The sequence below is a fragment of the Filicampus tigris genome, chromosome 15, assembly GCF_054856515.1.
Source record: "Filicampus tigris isolate MCC_2025a chromosome 15, RoL_Ftig_1.0, whole genome shotgun sequence".
Classification (NCBI taxonomy): domain Eukaryota; kingdom Metazoa; phylum Chordata; class Actinopteri; order Syngnathiformes; family Syngnathidae; genus Filicampus; species Filicampus tigris.
In genome coordinates this window covers 8,162,501-8,181,727 of record NC_141231.1, presented here as the reverse complement: position 1 = coordinate 8,181,727, position 19,227 = coordinate 8,162,501, and the positions used below count along the sequence as shown (strand labels likewise).

Sequence of the window (19,227 nt, the reverse complement as noted above, 5' to 3'; positions counted from 1 at the left end):
CAAGCTCACCCTCTAGTGGGCAATGCTGAACTGTATCTATTATTCTACTTTTATTTTTATTATCCCGCCATCATCATCATCATTAACCATTTATTACGATGGTTGAATTAATTCTCAATCTGATCTCCAGAAAGTTAGTTAAATTAGTTTTCCATATTTTTAATAATCATATAGTGTGCTTATCTATCTATCTATCTATCTATCTATCTATCTATCTATCTATCTATCTATCTATCTATCTATCTATTTATCTATCTATCTATCTATCTATCTATCTATCTATCTATCTATCTGTCTATCTATCTATCTGTCTGTCTATCTATCTATCTATCTATCCATCCATGCATCCATCCATCCATCCATCCATCCATCCATCCAACTATCCATCCATCCATCTATCTATCTATCTATCTATCGATATAACTAACCCTTTATTATGAGGGTTGAAATACATCGCAAATTTAACCCCAGAAAATTGTTGGGATTGTACTTTAAAGAACATATATTTTGAATTTTCAATTATCATTCATTTTAAAAACCCACTATTCATTTCAACAATATGCAAAATAATGCTGCTCTATCACATCAACGTAATTATTTTTATATAATTGTGGGTGAAGTAATCAATTATATTACATAGGGCGCGCCTCCCCCTACAGGAGGCTGCCATATTTCGCTTCCTGATTAAATCCCTTTTCTACTACCTTATAGCAAGACATGAGGCATCCACATTGACTTAAATCGAAGTTAACCAAATATGGTTCCTAAACCTGTAAAAGCCAACCTGAAGGAAAATGTTGCTGATTAAAAACAAATCACTAGCACGCCAATTAAGGCAGAGCGGAAATGTTCAGGAAATTCAACACCTTATGCGGCAGTCATCTTTTGTGAAGCGAAGGTGCTAATCACGTTGATCCTGCAATGACAAAGCGACACTCTGGGTCCTTTTTGTTACACCTAACGTAGAAAAGCAGGTGTGCACGAGGCACAGTTGTAAAGATAACTCTTTAACCCCCCATGCCTCCCACCCCCCACTTTAAAAACCCACTCGGGTAAAAAGATGTAGACACTTTTATAATGGCCCTTGGTTGGATGAGCTTGTTTCATCTAGCAGGATTAATTGCACTCCTAAAGACAACATGTTCGTTGACCGTGTCCGAAAAATGCGCGACGGATACCAATACTTTCCTACGGGAAATAAACCAGGACAACCCTAAGAAATATGCTGTTCTCAGTAAGTACTTTTTTCATTACACTTGTGGTGGTTATTTTTAATTTTTTTAATTCCTTAGTCATCAGTCATTGTATCGATAGGTTTGAGAAATTGTGTACTTCATTGATAAACAATGAAACTGCTTGCAGCATAAAGCTTTGATAATAGAGACTTCAATATATATATATATATATATATATATATATATATATATATATATATATATATATATATATATATATATATATATATATATATATTTTTAATCTTATTTATTTATTTATTTATTTTTAATTACAGTGTATGATGCTTTTGGGAAACTGGCTAGCAATGTTGAAGGAGGTAATGCCAACCGGCCTGGCTTGCTGCAGCAGTGTCACTCTGCCCACAGTCCTTCCTTCTCTGGACAGTACTGCCAAGTATTCCTCAAGCAGGTTAGGACAAATGATGCAAACTACAAAGAATGAAAATATATAACCTTCATTTAATTACTATTTTACTTGCAGGGAACCATCCAGTATTTTGTGGGTATCTGTGTCCCAGACTCTTGTGATGAAGAAGACGTACAAACATTGGTGCTGTACGGTCAGTTAATTTAATTTGTATTCATTGTAGTTGTATTTAATTTGTATGCATAACAATAATGCATTCATTAATGTTTTAACAGATACATTCAAGATGGGACACACATCCCTTATACCTCCATTACCTTCTATTCTGGTTAATGAGTCCACTCAGGAGATGTTTATGACTCACTGCTTGTCAGACACCATTGCCCCTGATGCATCAGATGTCACATGCCTGTAAGAAGACCTTATTATATATTCAACATCACCCTTCGCCTTAACCGAACCTCCTTTCTATCACAGGTTTGTATGTTGCACAATGCTGGCGATTCCCCTTGCCGCCACCCTGTTCACGACTACTGTGAGGTGGCACCAGAACCGGGCGGTGATGCCAACTACAGAGTCTGCCTGTTTAAACACTGACCTCATCCAGTACGGCACCCTGAAGACCAACGGTTCTATGGGTAGCGAAGTAAATGGTCGTACAACAGAGGCAAATAGTAAGTACAATGTACTGTACTGTCTAAAAATTTGATTTAGCATTTGATTATGACTATTGATTATGGGGGGTTGCTATTAAACTTTGCGGTCGGAATCACTGATGGATATGTGTATACTATGTCTCCCGCAGACAGCACCAGGCGTGGATCTTCATGTTTTCCTAAAAGCTGTGTATATCAGTGCCTCCAGGCCTTCTCCCTGCAGACGACCTGCCGGGGTATTTTCGGCACGTCTTCGGGTTTGCCCGAAGGCGGCTACTCCTCCTTGAATGGCATCCGCATCCTCAGCCTGTTGTGGATCATGTGCGGACATTCTGCACAGTTCCCTGTGATAAACAATCTTGGTACGAGACCTCGCCTTATGAAATGTAGGTCCATTCTCAACCGGGTCATTTAAATGACAATATCGTTCGCAGATAACTACAAAGACTGGAAGAGAACAGTAGAAAGAAGCCCTCTGTATGTGTTTTCTCTCAGTGGACCAGTTTTCATGGCTGTAGACACCTTCCTCTTGCTAGGGTGAGACTACAGCGACATTCCAGGACACTGAGAAGTCGGAAATTGTGAACTCAGACTAGGAAAAGTCAGGGTTCCTACTTGCAAATTTCAACATTTAATTTCGAGATTTAAAACAGACATTGTCTGACGTGACACAACAATGGCGGTCTTACCAAAAGTATTAGGGCGGTTGGTTGTCAGAGAAAATCAGAGTGCGATATTTCCGACATCCCGGGAGTCTCGAGTGCAACACTAACAACACGAAAAAAACAAGTTATTGTTTTGATTTGTTAAGCATTTTTATGTTCCAGGGGTCTACTTAGCTCCAGGTCTCTACTGGGCTCCATCCAAAGAGCTGAAGACCAGCTGAGTCCAGCTCTAGTGGTGGTCTACCTCTTCAGGAGGTTCAAAAGGTAAAGCTCTCGGTGCTGTGATGAAGAACATGTGAACTGTTTTTAAAAAAAAAAAAAAAATTCTCTGACAGGATCCAGCCGCTGCATATCTTTGTAATGTGTCTCACCGTTGGCCTTATCTCTCTGGTGCACTGGGGTCCTTACTGGTTTCCATTCATAGACAACTTGATGGATTGTAAGACGTACTGGTGGGGGAACTTGCTGCTGATTAGCAATCTGCTCCCAGTCCATGAGATAGTAAGGTCAACCAGTCGCTTCCGAGAATTCTTATTTCTATCTTGAAATAGTTGTTTGTAAGAACTTGACCTCTCCGCAGTGTGTTCCTTGGACGTGGTACCTCTCTTTGGACTTCCAGTGTTACGCCACCACTCCCATACTGGTCTATTTCTACAGACTGTACGTCCAAACTTTTTAATGCATGATTCAAAAGATCGAAACAGCACTCAACCTATCTACTGTGCCCTCCGTCAGGAATAGAGGTGTTTTTGCAGCCGTGGCAGGAGGCCTCCTGCTGATGACCACATTGGCTGGTTCACTCGTCACGGGACTCCTGCAGCTGCCCGTCTTCCAGCCATCTACGCTGTAATACTAACTGACCATAATCTGGTTCTGATGCTTTGGAGTCAAATACATGAAAGTGATATAGGTTTAGCCACTAAAGAAACTGAACTCTCTCAACTCACAAGTATTAGGACCACATTGAAAAGGGGAAAAAATAGTATAAATATGAGGGGACATAATGGTAAAATTACAAAATTATATTAATAATTTTACAATGGTTACTCTAAATTGTAATTTTGCAAGAATGAAGTCAATATTTTTCAAGAATAATTTTGTAATAAGAACAAAGCCATAATTTTGGGGTCAATCAAGTTGTAATATTTTGAGGAAATGTTTGGATTTCACCCGAAAGAATAACATTGCAATTTCTTTACAATATTGTAATTTTTTAATTGAACAAGAAAATGTAGTAAGGTTTTTCAATAACTTCATAATTTATTTTAGGAAAATTTCATATTATTACAAGAGCAAAGTCATAATTTATTTTTCAAATAAATTGTGATACGTATTTCTACAAGTTAATGACATCCTTCTACAATAAATCTCCAAAGTTAATGCTTTAACTTTGACAGCCCTAACTTAAATTAAATTAAGAATTCATTAGAAGAACAGTTTGATGTTCCGACAAAAAAATTGACTTTTTAACTTTTATGGAACTGTTATGATAATAAAATCGAAATGTCACAAGTTTTAAAAAGCTAACAACCGTGAAAGAACTCCTTAGACGGAAATGTCCAATTTTGTTTGTTTGATTGTGTGAAAAAAAAAAGAATAAAATGCAGTACTGTATATATATATTTTTAAAAAAAAAATTGTACTAGACATGCTGATTTACCCACTCAAATTACGACTGTAATGTATGACTTTTGTCGTATAACGTTCCGACTTTAGTCTCTTGTAATTTTTACATACAGTAATTTATTTTCCAGGACATCAGAGAATTATGTCCTGTATTATTATGTGAAGCCCCACACCAGATACGGACCGTTTTTGATAGGAATATTAACTGGAATATACCTGACAACTAAAAAAGGCCAACTCTTAAAGAATAAGGTAGGATTCATCTTCTTCAAATCCAAAATGTAATTGGCGCTACCGTCACGGTCTCTGCCATCACACTCACATGCTTGTCTGCTGTTGTTGCTCTAGTGGCAGGCGCTACTGGGTTGGTTGTGTTGTCTGTCAGTCTTGGCAGCGTTGATAGGATTGGCCTACGTCCTCCGGGGGATCCCAGTGCACCCCTCCGTGCCACATGCGCTCTACCAGGGACTACACAGACCGCTGTGGGCTCTGGCCATCGCCTGGATCGTCCTGGCCTGTGAGGAGGGCTACGGAGGTAAAAGATCAGCAGGTGTTTATATCACCAGGGTTATGATCGTTTTAGAGTTTTAATAAATTAATAAATTCCTCCGGCTGAAATAAATACATTTATAATCAACCCCAAAGGCTCATTTATTAAATGAATTGACAAAGACAAAAACGAAGGATATTTTTGCTATAATTAGTTAGTTTTTGTTTGTTCTGCAAAAATGTTGTTTCAGTTCATTTTTGTTTTTGGAAAAAGCGTTTTTATTTTATTTCAGACATTGAAAGTGTCTGAATGAATGAAAATGTTACTGTTGGCAAGTCATCATTTTACAAGAATTGACACGTAATAACTTTGATAAAGGACTTTTGTTCTTGTCATGTGGTGACTTTTGCTCTGACTATTTTAGTGTTCGTTTTGGCCAGTTAATGTTACAACAACAGGAAATATTACAAAATAATTCTTGTAATAAGATGACTGTGTTCTTGTAAATTACTTTTTTGGGTCATTAAAATTGTGACTTTATTTTCGCAAGGACGACCTTTCCCCTTGGATTTTCCCCTCTAACATTACCCGTTTACAACTTGAAAAATGTTTTTTTTGTTTTCTGTGAAAGTGACTATTACTGTATATCTTGTGATTATGCTTTATCAACGCTCCTCTCCTTCTGCAGGCTTTATCAATAGCCTCTTGTCATTCTCACTGTGGGTCCCTCTGGCGAACATCAGTTTCGCTTGCTACCTGATCCATCCCGTCTTCATCCTGGTCTACATCGGACTACAGGAGACCCCCATCCACTACACAGATGTCAACTTTGTGAGCTCTTGGCTTCTTGGTACCGTCTGCTGTATGAGTGATTCGAACGGTCGCACTCAACTGTATCTCTGGATGTCTGGGGTCTTCTTTAGATGTACCTGTTCCTCGGCCACTTGGTGCTCACGCTGGGGACAGGCGTGGTCTTAACAGTTCTGGTGGAGAAGCCCTACGTCCTCCTGAGTTGGAACCGCAAAGCCGATCCAGTGCAACACTGATTACAGGCGTTAATCAACTACCGTACTAACTGTGTTACATCGCCGTCTTGTAAGCTTTGAACATTTCTGTCATACCGCAAATAAAGGGACCACATTTTCTTGTGTATCGTTGTTTCGGTTGGTTTGTTAGCAAATTGTTCAATCAAACTAGGCATCAAACTAACTCAGCCAGTTTAATGCTAACATACAGTGTAATATGGAATGTTACGATAAGTAGAAACATTCAAACAACTGCAACTATAACACACACCGAAAAGCAACTCATACAAACAAAATTCACAGGCATATACTGTATTCTTTCTGCTCAGTGTCATGCCTACGCTACTGATTTTTTTTTTTTAAATGAGATGGTTTGGAATAGCTGAACCTTGGCTGTGGTCTTTGCCCTTGCAGTTAACGTGATAAAGATGCTTAGAGGATTTAGTGCTGTAATCCAGTTTAGCATGATGGCATCTCTGATGTGCTGACTGCATCTTCCATAACAGCGAGTCAGAAGCGGCAACATGACGTCCTATCACATTGCTTACTTAAATCCCATTTGAACTTGCCACCGAACATGGTTCACTTTGTTTCACAACATTTTGGTCGAGTCATGCTTCTGCCTTGTGCTCTGATTCAGGGAAGGCAAACAATGGATCATGGGCAATATGTTCCTAAAAAGAAGTACCGGTAACTGTCTTGAACAACATTCATTCATGATTTCATTATAAAAACTGAAATGGGGCCTGATAGGTGAAAGGTTCCCCATGCGCCTTAATTTAATTCAATATTTTTTTCCTGTAAGTTTAGAACTTTGTTCTCATAAATATATATCATGGCATTGTTTCTCTTGTTGTCTTTTCTCTTGCAACACTGACTAATTAATAGCTTTCATGTTGACTTCATCTGGTGAAATTACGTACTCGTCGTACGTATTACGATTTATAGTGTTTTCCCTTGAAATAACATGACTTTTTATTTTCATAATGGGATAACTTGTTTGTCTTAAAATACAGACTTACAGGAAATTTACTAAAATGAAATGATAAGGCTTTATTTTCATAAATGATGTATTTTGTCATAAAGACAACGACTTTATTTTCAAAATATGACAACTTTTTCTAGCAAAATAATGACTTTTCTGTGTAATGATTTGTTTAAAAATAAAGGCTATTTTATAGTAGTAATTTAACTCATTAAAGTCTGCTCAGCAAAATTACAACTTTATTCTCATGAGATGAAAAGATCACGTGTCATTGTAACTTAAAAAAAGGACTTCATTCTCCACAAACCACTTAGCCTTGAAAAATTATTACTTTATTCTCAAACTATGGCATTTTTTGTACAATTATGCCTTGTGACTATTATGAAATTGTTTTGCTACATGACAAAATTAAAAATAACATTTTTTCCTGTACAAATGACTAATCTTGCCCTAACATTTTTTTTAATGATTCCAATTCTGAACATTTGGATCTGAAGATTTTTTTGTCAAACAAATTACAAATTTATTTAAAACAAAAAAAAAAATCTTTTTTCAGTTAAATTACTAATTGATTCTCTTGATATTATTTTTTTCACTGAATATTTTGTTTTCCTAGCATAGCATTGTAACGATCTCGTAACATGTATACATTTTTTTGACCGAAAAATAAACAAATGTTTTCATGAAATGGATATTGTTTCTTTCTTGTAAAATTGCGAATATATTCTCAATGATGTTTTTTTTTTTTTTTTTTTTTTGCAGAAGTAGATTTCTTCCCATATGCAACTTTATCATGAAAAGATTACATTTTTCCCCATACAAATGTGTACTTTATCCTTATAATATACAGACTTTAAAAGTTCCTACTAACATGAGTGTACTTTCATATTCCATTCAGCTGAGTCTCCCACGCAACGTCATTACAGCAAAACAAGGCAGTGACGCACACGTTGGACATGTGCAGCGTCACCGGCCCGAGCCCCCCAACCCCTGATCCCCCTGAGCCTGAGCAAGCAGGGCAGACAGCAGGCTGTGCAACAACACGGTGCAAAAATACATCATGCTGTTGTAAGAGGACACTCGTCTCACTCTGTCTCATTGAGTGCATGAGTCCAATCCAACACGCCACAACAACATAGCATACAAGGTGTAACATGTCCGCACGAGAGCCGCTACAAAACTTTTAGCTTCTATTTTTGGTCAACATTTCCATTCATACAGTTGCCAGATACCACTAACTAGTAATTAATGTTGTTTTTACATGTCCCTAGAATGTGGCAAATTTACAAGAAAAACACATAGAATTCTGATGCATTTTTTCGTGTTAACTTGTTCAACACAGTTGCATTTTGCTTGTTGAAACCATTAATTGGATCTCACAAATTGTGCCAACGTGTAGGTTTGGAGTGAAAATAAAAAGAAACAAAATAAAAATAAAATACAAGTGAGGATGCCAACATGCCGACATTGAAAGAATTTACAGGAATTTCTGGCACAATACTGGCTACATGTGACAAATTGAAACTCCCGTCTTCATACAGTATGTCTGAGCTATGGGGTAGGGTGGCAAGACAGAATACTTAGATAGGGATGGAACAGTTTGTGAAAAGCGTCCAAACTGTTCGGGTCGATAGTTTCGAATCATTTATGTTCCGTTTGGTCCAGGGGCACATGCACTTTTTTTTGTTTTTGTTTACTGGGAGTGTCAGAGTGCCCTCTGTCTGCTCTTTGACAAGCAGGATGAGCAATAGGGAAGGGAGGGATGTGGGCTGACGGAGATTTCATACCTAAATCCACCCGTTTTTAGCCATCTCGGGGGCGGCCATTTTGTCACTTATGTCGACAGAAGTGACAAAATGGCCGCCCCCTGAGAAGGCTAGATTTTGCTGCTTAACTCATATTCCACAAAAGCAATATTAATCAGAATACCTTGTTTCAACTAGTGGGTCTGCATAGAACATCCCCTTGATAAAAAATATGTTTCGGTTGACTTCCGCTTTAAAACAATAGTTTAAGTATTCCTAAGGGCCTTTTCTCACGCTCTCACTGGAGACTAACATAAAATCACTTTTAGGAAATTAAGTAGATGTTCTGGCTCATACAGTGCTAAGATGAGATGGTCACTCTTAGTTGAATTTTGTAGTAAAATCGACACATCAAATATTATGAATTAAACAGTCTAAATAGAGCTGGGCATCGACTAACCGTCATCGAGTTCCTGTCTGCATATTTAATCGACCAGACCATCCCTCCTCTGCGACAGCCAATCGGCGTCGAGAACGTAATCTTCACTTCACAAGCAGCTCAGCTCTGATTGTAAATTTAAAGACCAAAATGTTCAATCCTACCATGTAATTTTGACCAAATGTTGTAGTTTTAAACTACCTAAGGTCCACTTGCTTAATGCTAACGTAATGTGAAACACCATAGACCAGCTAATGATACTAGCATAGAATGTACGTTAATTATAAACCTTCAAACTACTGCTAATTTAACACACATACAAACAGACCATACAACAATACTGCTTGGCATGTATTCTCTCGGATCTGTGGGAATAATGACAACTACTGGAGATTAGCCGGGGCCCTTCTCTGCCTCCTATTGCTCTTAATTACATGCTGCAAATCTTCCAGTAGAGCTCAGTGCTGCCTGGCATGTGGTGGTACAATGTGGTAATACACTTAAGGTGTGCAACTCTAATTTGGGACTTGTATCTATACCATAAAAACATAAAGCAGAAGAAAAAAAAAAGACTGCTTAAAAATCTGAGATACAGCGGGGACACAAACAATGAAGTTTACATGTACTTTGTAGGTGAACAGGACTACCATTTGGATTTTTAGACAGGGGGGAACAGTTGCAAAATGTATCCAGATTCACACCTGTTCTTCATCGGCAGATTCGGCCCATATTCCACACTTTTGCAAAGTTCTGCAGAAATCTGTTACATGTTTTTTCCATTCTCCTCCTGGCTAACGAATCAAAACAGTACGTCAAAAGCACTTTTATTGACTCCAGCAAATAGGCCATCACTATAAATATAGATAAGCCTCTTAAATGTTGAGGATCGGCACATGTCCGCGATATCAGGTAACTTTGCGTTCGCGAGGAGTCGGTGACGGTTGAGGGCCTCCAAAAATAGCCTCTCCCCCCTCCTCACCCACTTGAAGGAGAGCTCACGCTCAAGTGGTGCATCACAGCTTTAAAACGGCAAACACGTCTATGGGAAAGGTACGTACTTTGCGTTTTTTATTAGCCTTGAATTCACTCCACAGGCTTGTTGTTTCCAAAATTGCCCACTGGATATTTTAGGTGGCAGATTATTTAAATTGTTGCACAAGATTTTATGATCGATTGATTGATGGATTTCCCATCATATTTGGTCGCATCTTAAATGTCATCTCTGTATACTTTCTTTGGTGGATTGCAGTGGTGTGCAATACTGCAAGGTTTCAATACAATACTAATATCGATATTTTATATAAATAATTTAGGGGAATGTATCAACAAAGATCTTAATATGAGTACATTATCATGGCATTTTAGTGGGTTTTTTTTTCCTTCATTGTAGTTTGTGGTTTAACACAAATGCTGTATCATAATAGGACAGTAACAACAATAACAAGAATTGTATTCATGAACTGTCATCTCTCGATTGATTGCTGGAGATTTTTATTTTTTATTCAGAAACTAGCATGCAAAAATATAAGAAATACAATTCCTCCCATTATTTAACTTATTTTCTGTTTTTCAAAATGAACAAAATTACTAACCGCACTACCCCCAAAAATTCAGAGACAACAACTTAATTTACTTTCTCTTCGTTTGTTATCGGTCAAAATTTTCCCGGGGTGGCACGGTAGTCAAATAGTTAGCACGTCCACCTCACAGTGCAGAAGTCCTGGGTTCAAATCCGGCCCCGACCTTCCTCTGTGGAGTTTGCATGTTCTCCCCGTGCCTGCGTGGGTTTTCTCCGGGTACTCCAGTTTACTCTCAAATCCCCAAAACATGCATGGTAGGTTGATTGGACACTCTAAATTGCCCTTAGGTGTGATTGTGAATGTGAATGTTTGTTTGTCTCTGTGTGCCCTGCGATTGGCTGGCAACCAATTCAGGGTGTACATCGCCTATTGCCCAAGGAGAGCTAGGATCGGCTCCATCATGCCCCTTGTAAAGATAATCGGTTTGGATAATGGATGTAATTCTTTCCCCCAAAAACAAATACAATGTCTCCCTTCCTTTGTACCTAAGCTAAACTGTATTAAATAAATGAAACTAGTATATGTATAAAATAATAAAATTTCTCTCATCACTGACTTTATTTTGTTTGTTTCCTGAATATACTTTGTGTAGGGTCGCTGATAGTGTAGTGGTACACTTGCCTGACTTGTGTGCGGGTAGCGTGGGATCGGTTCCCGCTCAGTGACGGTGTCTGTGTGTGTCCTGCGACCGGGTGGTGACCAGTTCAGGGTGTAGTACGCCTTTCGCCCCAAAGTCAGCTAGGATAAGCTCTGGCACCTCCCTGTCCAGGATAAGCGATGTTGGAGGTGACACATGACACAAAACTAGTGTAAGTGTAAAAAAAATTATCTCTCTCCCCCCAAACATCTTTTTTACAGAAACTGCAAAAGATGATCTAAATAAAATGTTATTTACTAAAAAAACAAAACAAAACAAAAAAACACAGCGGAAAAAAATATCACCACCCCAAAACTTTTTGTTTTCTAACTACAAAAGAAAAAACGTACTACTTTATTTTTTTAAATAGAAAAAATGTACAAATGTATCACTTTACAAAAAAATATATTTTCTGAACTAAAATAATAAAAGAAAACATTACATTTGGCCTTTATTGCACTTATTTAGATTTTTTTTAATTATAAAATTTAAAAGATGAACACTCGATAACTGATTTCCTAAAAACGAGGAGGTATTAAACACGTGTCCTTTTTCTAGGTTATTGCATGCTAGTGTGTTGTTGTTGTCATGCAGCGTGTCTGAAGCGACGTGCCCTTCACAGAGTATGTGACAAATGCAGGCCATGGGTGAAGATGTCCTGGTATTTTTCCAGCCTCTTTGCCACCAGCAAGTCCTTCGAGCACTTGTGTAAATCAACAGAGCCGCTTTCAACACCTCACATCGCCACCTAGAGCAACAGAACACTCACATGTAGGCTAGCAGGACAATTTGACCACTGTACTGTACATAGGATTTTATTAAATTAAGGGCAATATTAAAATAACCTGCTGTCAGGCACAACTGTTTGGAAATTCAATGGGGTTTTTTTTAAATATAGTAATTGTATCTTGTCGATTAGCCTCTTGAGGGATTATAATAAGTACCATAAAATAATTTCATGTCATGTCATGTCATCTTCCAAACCGCTTATCCTATACAGGGTCGCGGGGAGTTGCTGGAGCCTATCCCAGCCGTCAATGGGCGAAGGCAGACTACACCCCGAACTGGTCGCCAGCCAGTCGCAGGGCACACATAGACACTGTCACTGAGCGGGAATCGATCCCACGCTGCCCGCACACAACTCAGGCGTGTGTACCACTACACTATCAGCGGACTAAAATAATTTCAATCAAATTAAAATGTTATAACTTTTAAATTATTGTTTTTTAAAGTGCACTACTACTATTTGGAAATTTATGATATAGAAATAAAATTATGAAATCCACAAATTGTGATTATTTTCAGTTTTGAGAGCAGCATTGTGTAGTACTGGTTAGCAGAACTACCTCACAGTTCCGAGGTTCGGGGTTGGAGTCTTGGCAATGGCTTTCCTGTGTGTAGTTTGTAGAGTTTACACAATCAGGATTTTGAAGCCGATCAGTGAGTTAAAAAAACAAACAAAACAAAAAACAATAACCAATCACCGATTCCGATCAGAAGATGGACCAATCTATCCAATTTATTTAAACAACCGACCCAGCCCAAGAATAGCCAAAACTGAACCACCGAAATGCATTGGGGAAAAAAGAACACTTTAAGCCTAAAAAATCAATACATGAAAAATGGAGGGCGGAAAACCTTACCATTAAAAAAAAAAAATAAAAAATAAAAATAAATAAATAATAATAATAATAATAACAATAATGAAATTGGGGGGGCGAAAAATCAGACTGTATATGCTGAGGAACGTTGGATTATTAATGATGGCAGCACAGAACATCCCTGGAGTGAACAAGATTGTGTACGCTGTAAAATCTTTTTTTGTGGATCCTATTAAATGATGTCATTGATCGATCTGCAGATTATGACATTACTACCGATTTTGCATGCGCTAAATATGCAAAATGCTATATGCTAAATGCTAAATATCTGCCGATCCGATCCAGCCAATCAGATCTGTGTAATGTCTAGGCATTTGCACATTCATCATGCCACAATCCAAAAGCATGTTGGTTTCACTCAAGATAAAAAAAGTCATCAGTTTTGTGAGTAAAAGTTGTTTTCTCATCTTGTCATACATTTATGTGTAGGCACTGGAGGATGCTGTGGTTGATGGCAATGCAGGAGGTGTAAAAACGAGCTACATCGATGGAACTGACGGTGATCACCACCAACGAACAAAGACAGTCACCGTCTGTTCTCCCTGAGTCTCAAATCAGTCAGGATTCTTGCTATTATTCTCTTTTGGGAGGCTTCCTGGACCAGTCGGAATCACTGCTATCCCCGCTACCCCATCTGTCTGGCGGCCTTACCTCGCACATGTCTGAGATTTACACTGAACCCATCCACATACCAGATACAAGAAACTCGTTCAGGGTGGAGTCGCCCACTCTGGAGAGTTCCAGGACATCCGGCCTCAGCTTCGAGAACCATCAGCCCGACTATCTGAGGTCATTGTCAGATAGCTCAGAGACTGACTCGGCCACGGGCCTTGTGTCGGACTTGTACATCTTTGAAAATGAGACTCAGGACTTCATCCTGAGTTCAACTGCCTCGCAGAATGGACTAGATAATAACCGTGATGCGTCTCACTTTGCGTGTTGTGATTCAGCCAAGAGCGTGACACATTGTCCTTCCACGAATAAGGACTGGGTGATGTTGGAGTCTGAGTCAGGGCTCAAGCCACCTGCTGAGGTCACCCAGATCATCCCACAAGTACCGAGGAGCGTCAGTCCTGCTGAGCTGTGGGCGGATGCCTGCCAGTATCTGGATAAGACGAATGTTTTGGCTACTTCCACTTCCAGCGATTTAGCGTCGGAAGAGATTTGGGTGTCGGGTTACGCCAGTGACGGGATTGGCTGGGGCAGGGATGACACCCAGGATTGGAGGCCGCCAGTGGAGAGGTGGTCCTCAGTAGAGAGCTGGGCCAGCGCACTCTCAGACTGGAATGTCATCGGGACCCCGAGGCAGGAGCTCACAGCCGCCTTCTCAGAGATAGGAGCCGGGATAGACGCCCTGACTGAAGCGCTAGCGGACATTAAGACCTATAACGAGACAGAAAGAGGGATGGGTGTCCACGATCAGCCCGTGGGACAAACAATCCAAGAGGAATCCATCCAGTGTGGACAGGAATGCTTCACGTTCCAACCACAAATTGAAGACAATGGCCAATCTCTTGGCGATTCAACAGCTAACACCAAAACTGAACCAGAGGAAACCGCTGTAGATAACTTTGTACATGAGAACCATTCGCTGATTCCATCTGCCTTTGACATGGACAGGCTCATCCCTGCATGGACTCCTATAGAGGATGTGGACCTTCCTCAATGTGTCCAGTTTTCAGGGACAGAAGACAAGATGGTATTGAAGATAGTGGAGGACACAGATGTGACAGAACAACCTGCTGAGCTGACAAAAGAACAGGTAGGGTGATTCAAGGTGGATTTTGAATATAATCATCAGCCCAAATAAAATCAGGTACACCACATCTTCAACGCCTAATGTGACACACGCGACCCAGAATAGTTTTAATAGCTTGTCACCTCCAACTGCAAAAGCATCTATTATGTAGAAAACGCAACCAATGTGTGTATCTAAAAACTCAACTGTATTCACACATAATTTAAAAATTGGCCAAGGCAAACACTACAATGTCTTCTCTAAACCCCAGGGAGCATAGATAAAGATGACAGATGTAAATCCAATTTGAGCTATGAATTCTGGTCATTTTCCTGCCTAGTAAATGTTTTCCAAGAGTAATTGAAATAGGAGATAAAATACAATTACATGATCAGTTAGTTATATTAATGATTATCCACAATAAACAGAAAAGTTTGGAGTTGGGTAATTTGTAGATTCTAACAAAATTACAAGTTTCATTAAGTGTAATGTTTGTTGCCTAAACAGCCTGCAGAAGAAACTGATCGGAAGCATAAGTTAGCTAATTGATTAATGCTAACACTGCACTCTAAAACAGTTAAAAATAACACGATTTTGGGTAAATAATTGACCGGTCCACTAATTGGGTGAATTTGAATTTGGAGTTAGATTATTTGTTTTAAAAAGTGTTTACAGTTTCACCATTTCTAGATTTCTAATGAATCATGCTGATGTAATGTTTGCTGCTTAAACAGGCTACAGAAGTGACTGAAACAGAAAAAAAATGCTCTAGGTACTGTAGTTACATACCACTGCAAATAATCAATCAAAACTGATCATTATCATCTTTGCAAAGGTACAATTTGTGTTATTGGATTGTGAAAGCGTACAGTACATAATTATAATGCTGCACACACAAAAATGTAATGAATGGAAAGTGTCACAATAATGATGGCGTCACAAACAAACGAATAAAGACAAAAATAGACACACCAATGAACACAAAGTGCGGTATGGCAAACATGGTGGACTTTAACCGGCGGTCATACCCTCCGGAAAAAAAGGTTCCAGACGTTCTCGTCCCTGGACTGCATCACACCGCGGTCGCGGAGGTGAACACACTGTGAAGTGGCTACACAAATATTGTCACCGACCCTTGCCAAGGTACCGCACTCGGATCCTGCACGATGCGTCCTTTTGGCTTGTGCTTTACGAGAGTGACCGGTGAAAGAAAATGAGGGGAGGGCAAAAGAACAGCTTAATAATAGCCCAGGACAACGATGATAATAGCACAGATCCCTGGCGTGTGAGAGCGGTGGGGTTAAGCACAGCTGTAGATTGTAACACGACTCCCCTTTTCTCACACACGCGTCACATCCCCCCCCATTTGAAAAGGCAAGAAGGGGTCCCAAATTGGTTGTCGGTCGGTCCGCTGTAGACCAGAGTCATTTGTGTGCAGCACACATGGCCTCCGGGCTCGGATATAAACGCGTGGTGTTCTGTATGGGTCGGCTTTGGAGATTGACAGGAAGGTACGTGATTATTTTTTATGAAGTTTGAGAAAAATATCGAATCCATCGTTAGATCTTCAGTCTCAGTTTGGTTTGGGACTATCAAAAGTTTTACAGTACTTCAACAGTTGTTCAGGGGTCCATTTCACAAAGCAGGTTTAGTGAAAACTTAGAGTCTGCTAACCCTGAAATGAGGGAAACTGACTTTTCCGTTTCAAGAAGAGAGGTAACTCAAACCAGAGAAAGTGGGGTAACTCTAGCCGGTTTTGGAGCGAGAGGTAACTTAAGCTCTCGGTCAGTTACCGCAGTAACAGACTCTCTGGTCAGGACCAGGTTTATCGCAAAGAACCTCGAGTTTCGAGTCCCTGCCCTGTTTCAGCGTCACATAGTCCTTTTCATTTCCTCATTCCTTCAGTTCACGCAAGCGAGTTTTTTTTGTAGCGTAGTTCTGCGGTCTGTCATAAAAACAAAAACAAAATCTGAGTATATGGGAAGTCCATTAGCACAGTATCACTGAAAAAACGTTTCTGTTGAATTTACTCAATTGTATTTCTTCAAGTGGTTGCACAAAATATAATCATATGGATTGATATAATTTTTTTTCCTCAGGATTAGACTCAGTTTGATGAACCCGCTTTGTGAAATGAGCCACCGGGGTATAGTAGACTGACTCGACACTGCCAATCCAGACAAATTTGAGCATTTTTCCTCCCTTGCATTCAAAGTTAGCAAAAACCAAATTATCTGACGTCTCTAAAAAAAAAAAAGATTATCCTGAGTGATTATCCTGTGGTGTGGGATGTGTTAGGAGTCATTTTTTTCTTTCCCTCGGAAAACATTTGGGGGTTGATGATCGTAAATGTTAAACCTGTTTAATATTTTCTGAGTGTGGTCAATAATCAATTTGTCCTAGTCAACAGAAAAATAGGCAATAAGGAAACTGCCTCAAGATCAAACAACTGTTTGTGTTGACTGTTTTATAAAGCATCTTACAAGTCATTCCTCACAATAAAAACGACAAGGACAAATTTAGTAGGTAAGCGATCGTATAATCACAAGTTCAATTGTGATTCCATTAATGTAAGTCTAACATCAAATTACATTAGGTTTCCTTCTAAACAGGCTGCAGGAGAATTCAAAACACATCTGTAATACAAGGTGAAATATCACAACATTGTCCTCAATTAATCATACCACTCGTTTTGTCATTCCGCAGCTGTCAGCAGATGGGTTGTCTAAGGTGACAGAGGATCACAGCGTCCCCCAGCCCGACCCTTCACCCAATCAGGGTGCAGATCCAAACACCGGTTCCACCGATATCGACTATAATGGACTCAAAGCTTCCAAGGAAGATGCGATGAACCCCCGTGTCCCAATGTTTAGCGGCGGCGGACACGCGGCACCTGACACTTTGATGGACCCCGGTGGAACAAGCAAGGTGCACCCGCACGTGGGGTGCCCCACCTTTATTGTTCCCGTAGCTCCTCTCGAGATCAGGTCTGCCCTGGAGTATCGCAGAAGCAGCTTGGAGGGAGATCCAATGAGGACTTTCAATGATGCCAATGCACGAACCTGGACTCTTTGGCCGCTAAGCGACGAGGCGGCGACTGACGAGGAGGTTCACGGACTCTGCAAAGAACTTTCCAACTTGACCGCCATCCGGGAAAAGAACCACACCATTCTCGATGAGCCGCATGTATTCAAGACAGCAAAACGAAGCAATCAAGCAGATGCGGGTAAGCCGAAACCGAATCATGGGGCACCAGGAAAGATGCCCCACAAGAGCGAGGGCAAATCCCGCTGCAAGAAGGACAAATCCACCATCCACCATCACAACACTCCCACTCACAAGAAACAGGAGAACTCGGCTCACCTCACAACCAGCAGACAAAATGAAACCATGGCAAATCCTAGCAGTCAGCTTGTCGAGGAGAAGACGATGGTAATCGAGTCCGCCAAGCCGCATTGCAAGAAGAAGAAGAAACACCACCACAACGCGACCGGGGTGAAAACCGCAGCAGAGCCTCCGGCCGAGACGGAGAGCGGCGCAAAAGCGAAGGGTGCTAAAGGACGGATCGAAATGTTCGAGGCCAAGATGAGCATCAAACACGGCAAATCCCGCAAGGATGCAGGGATGTCAGATGCTCCGGCCAAAAAGCACCCAGAAGCTTCGAAACCCTCACAGGAAGGAAACGTTCAGCATAACGCAGAACACAAACACACACACGACCCGACTCATGACGATATCTTTAAAAAGCGTCGCCTGTCCAAGGATAAGTTTGGAAAGCTTTTGGAATCAAAGCAGAGTATTTCCACTCCGGCGAAGGCAGCAGAGGGACAGAAGATGGATGTCAGAGCGCCTAGTAAGAAGGCGTACGGCGAAGTGGTCAAAAACAAAACAAGTTCATCCAAAGAAGGTAAGATTCAGATAAAATTCAATTTACACCATAAAATTATTGCTAAATTGTCCATCTAACTAGAATTTAATATAGAAATATTATGTTATACAGTATACTTATGATTCCATGCCACAAATTAAAAAAAAAATGCTTTAAAGTGAAGTCAACTTTTCAAGTCAATTTTTTTTTTTTCAAGAATGTGTCTATGCAAGCCCACTAGTTGAAACAGGGCATTCTGATAAATATTGCGTTTGTGAATTAGTGTTAATCCACTGATTTTTAGCCATCTCCGGGGGCGGCCATTTTGTCTTCTGTTGACTGAAAATGACATCACAACTGCTCACAACGACCAATCACGGCTCAGATTCAGAAAACAGGTCAGCCGTGATTGGTCGTTGTGAGCAGTTGTGATGTCATTTTCAGTCGACAGAAGTGACAAAATGGCCGCCCCCGGGGATGACTAAAAACAAGTGCATTTTGCTGGTT

At 40.0% G+C, this 19,227-nt stretch overlaps 2 protein-coding genes across 4 annotated transcripts in view; both read left to right on the top strand.

Moving 5' to 3' along the window:
• Window positions 1-1,077: 1,077 nt before the first annotated feature.
• oacyl (O-acyltransferase like) lies at window positions 1,078-6,192 on the top strand. 3 transcript variants are annotated; one of them, XM_086052897.1, is made up of 15 exons: window positions 1,078-1,234; window positions 1,514-1,647; window positions 1,720-1,798; window positions 1,881-2,016; window positions 2,083-2,279; window positions 2,411-2,623; window positions 2,696-2,798; window positions 3,089-3,190; window positions 3,262-3,427; window positions 3,507-3,586; window positions 3,662-3,772; window positions 4,681-4,804; window positions 4,901-5,087; window positions 5,731-5,873; window positions 5,966-6,192. In XM_086052897.1, the coding sequence occupies exons 1-15, from the start codon at window positions 1,078-1,080 to the stop codon at window positions 6,086-6,088; spliced, it is 2,055 nt and encodes a 684-aa protein (XP_085909023.1). In that variant the 3' UTR covers window positions 6,089-6,192. The 3 variants fall into 3 exon arrangements, with proteins under 3 accessions (XP_085909023.1, XP_085909022.1, XP_085909024.1); XM_086052898.1 differs by having other exon boundaries at window positions 1,087-1,234; window positions 1,892-2,016; window positions 4,901-5,102; XM_086052896.1 differs by having other exon boundaries at window positions 5,731-6,192.
• Window positions 6,193-10,269: 4,077 nt separating this feature from the next.
• Window positions 10,270-19,227, top strand: part of alpk2 (alpha-kinase 2) — a 14,826-nt gene continuing 5,868 nt past the window's right edge. Inside the window, exons 1-3 of the mRNA XM_086052895.1 lie at window positions 10,270-10,286; window positions 13,544-14,876; window positions 17,559-18,759. Of these exons, the coding sequence (XP_085909021.1) occupies window positions 13,602-14,876; window positions 17,559-18,759 (2,476 nt within the window). The 5' untranslated portion in view covers window positions 10,270-10,286; window positions 13,544-13,601. The remainder of the gene's footprint in view (window positions 10,287-13,543; window positions 14,877-17,558; window positions 18,760-19,227) is intronic.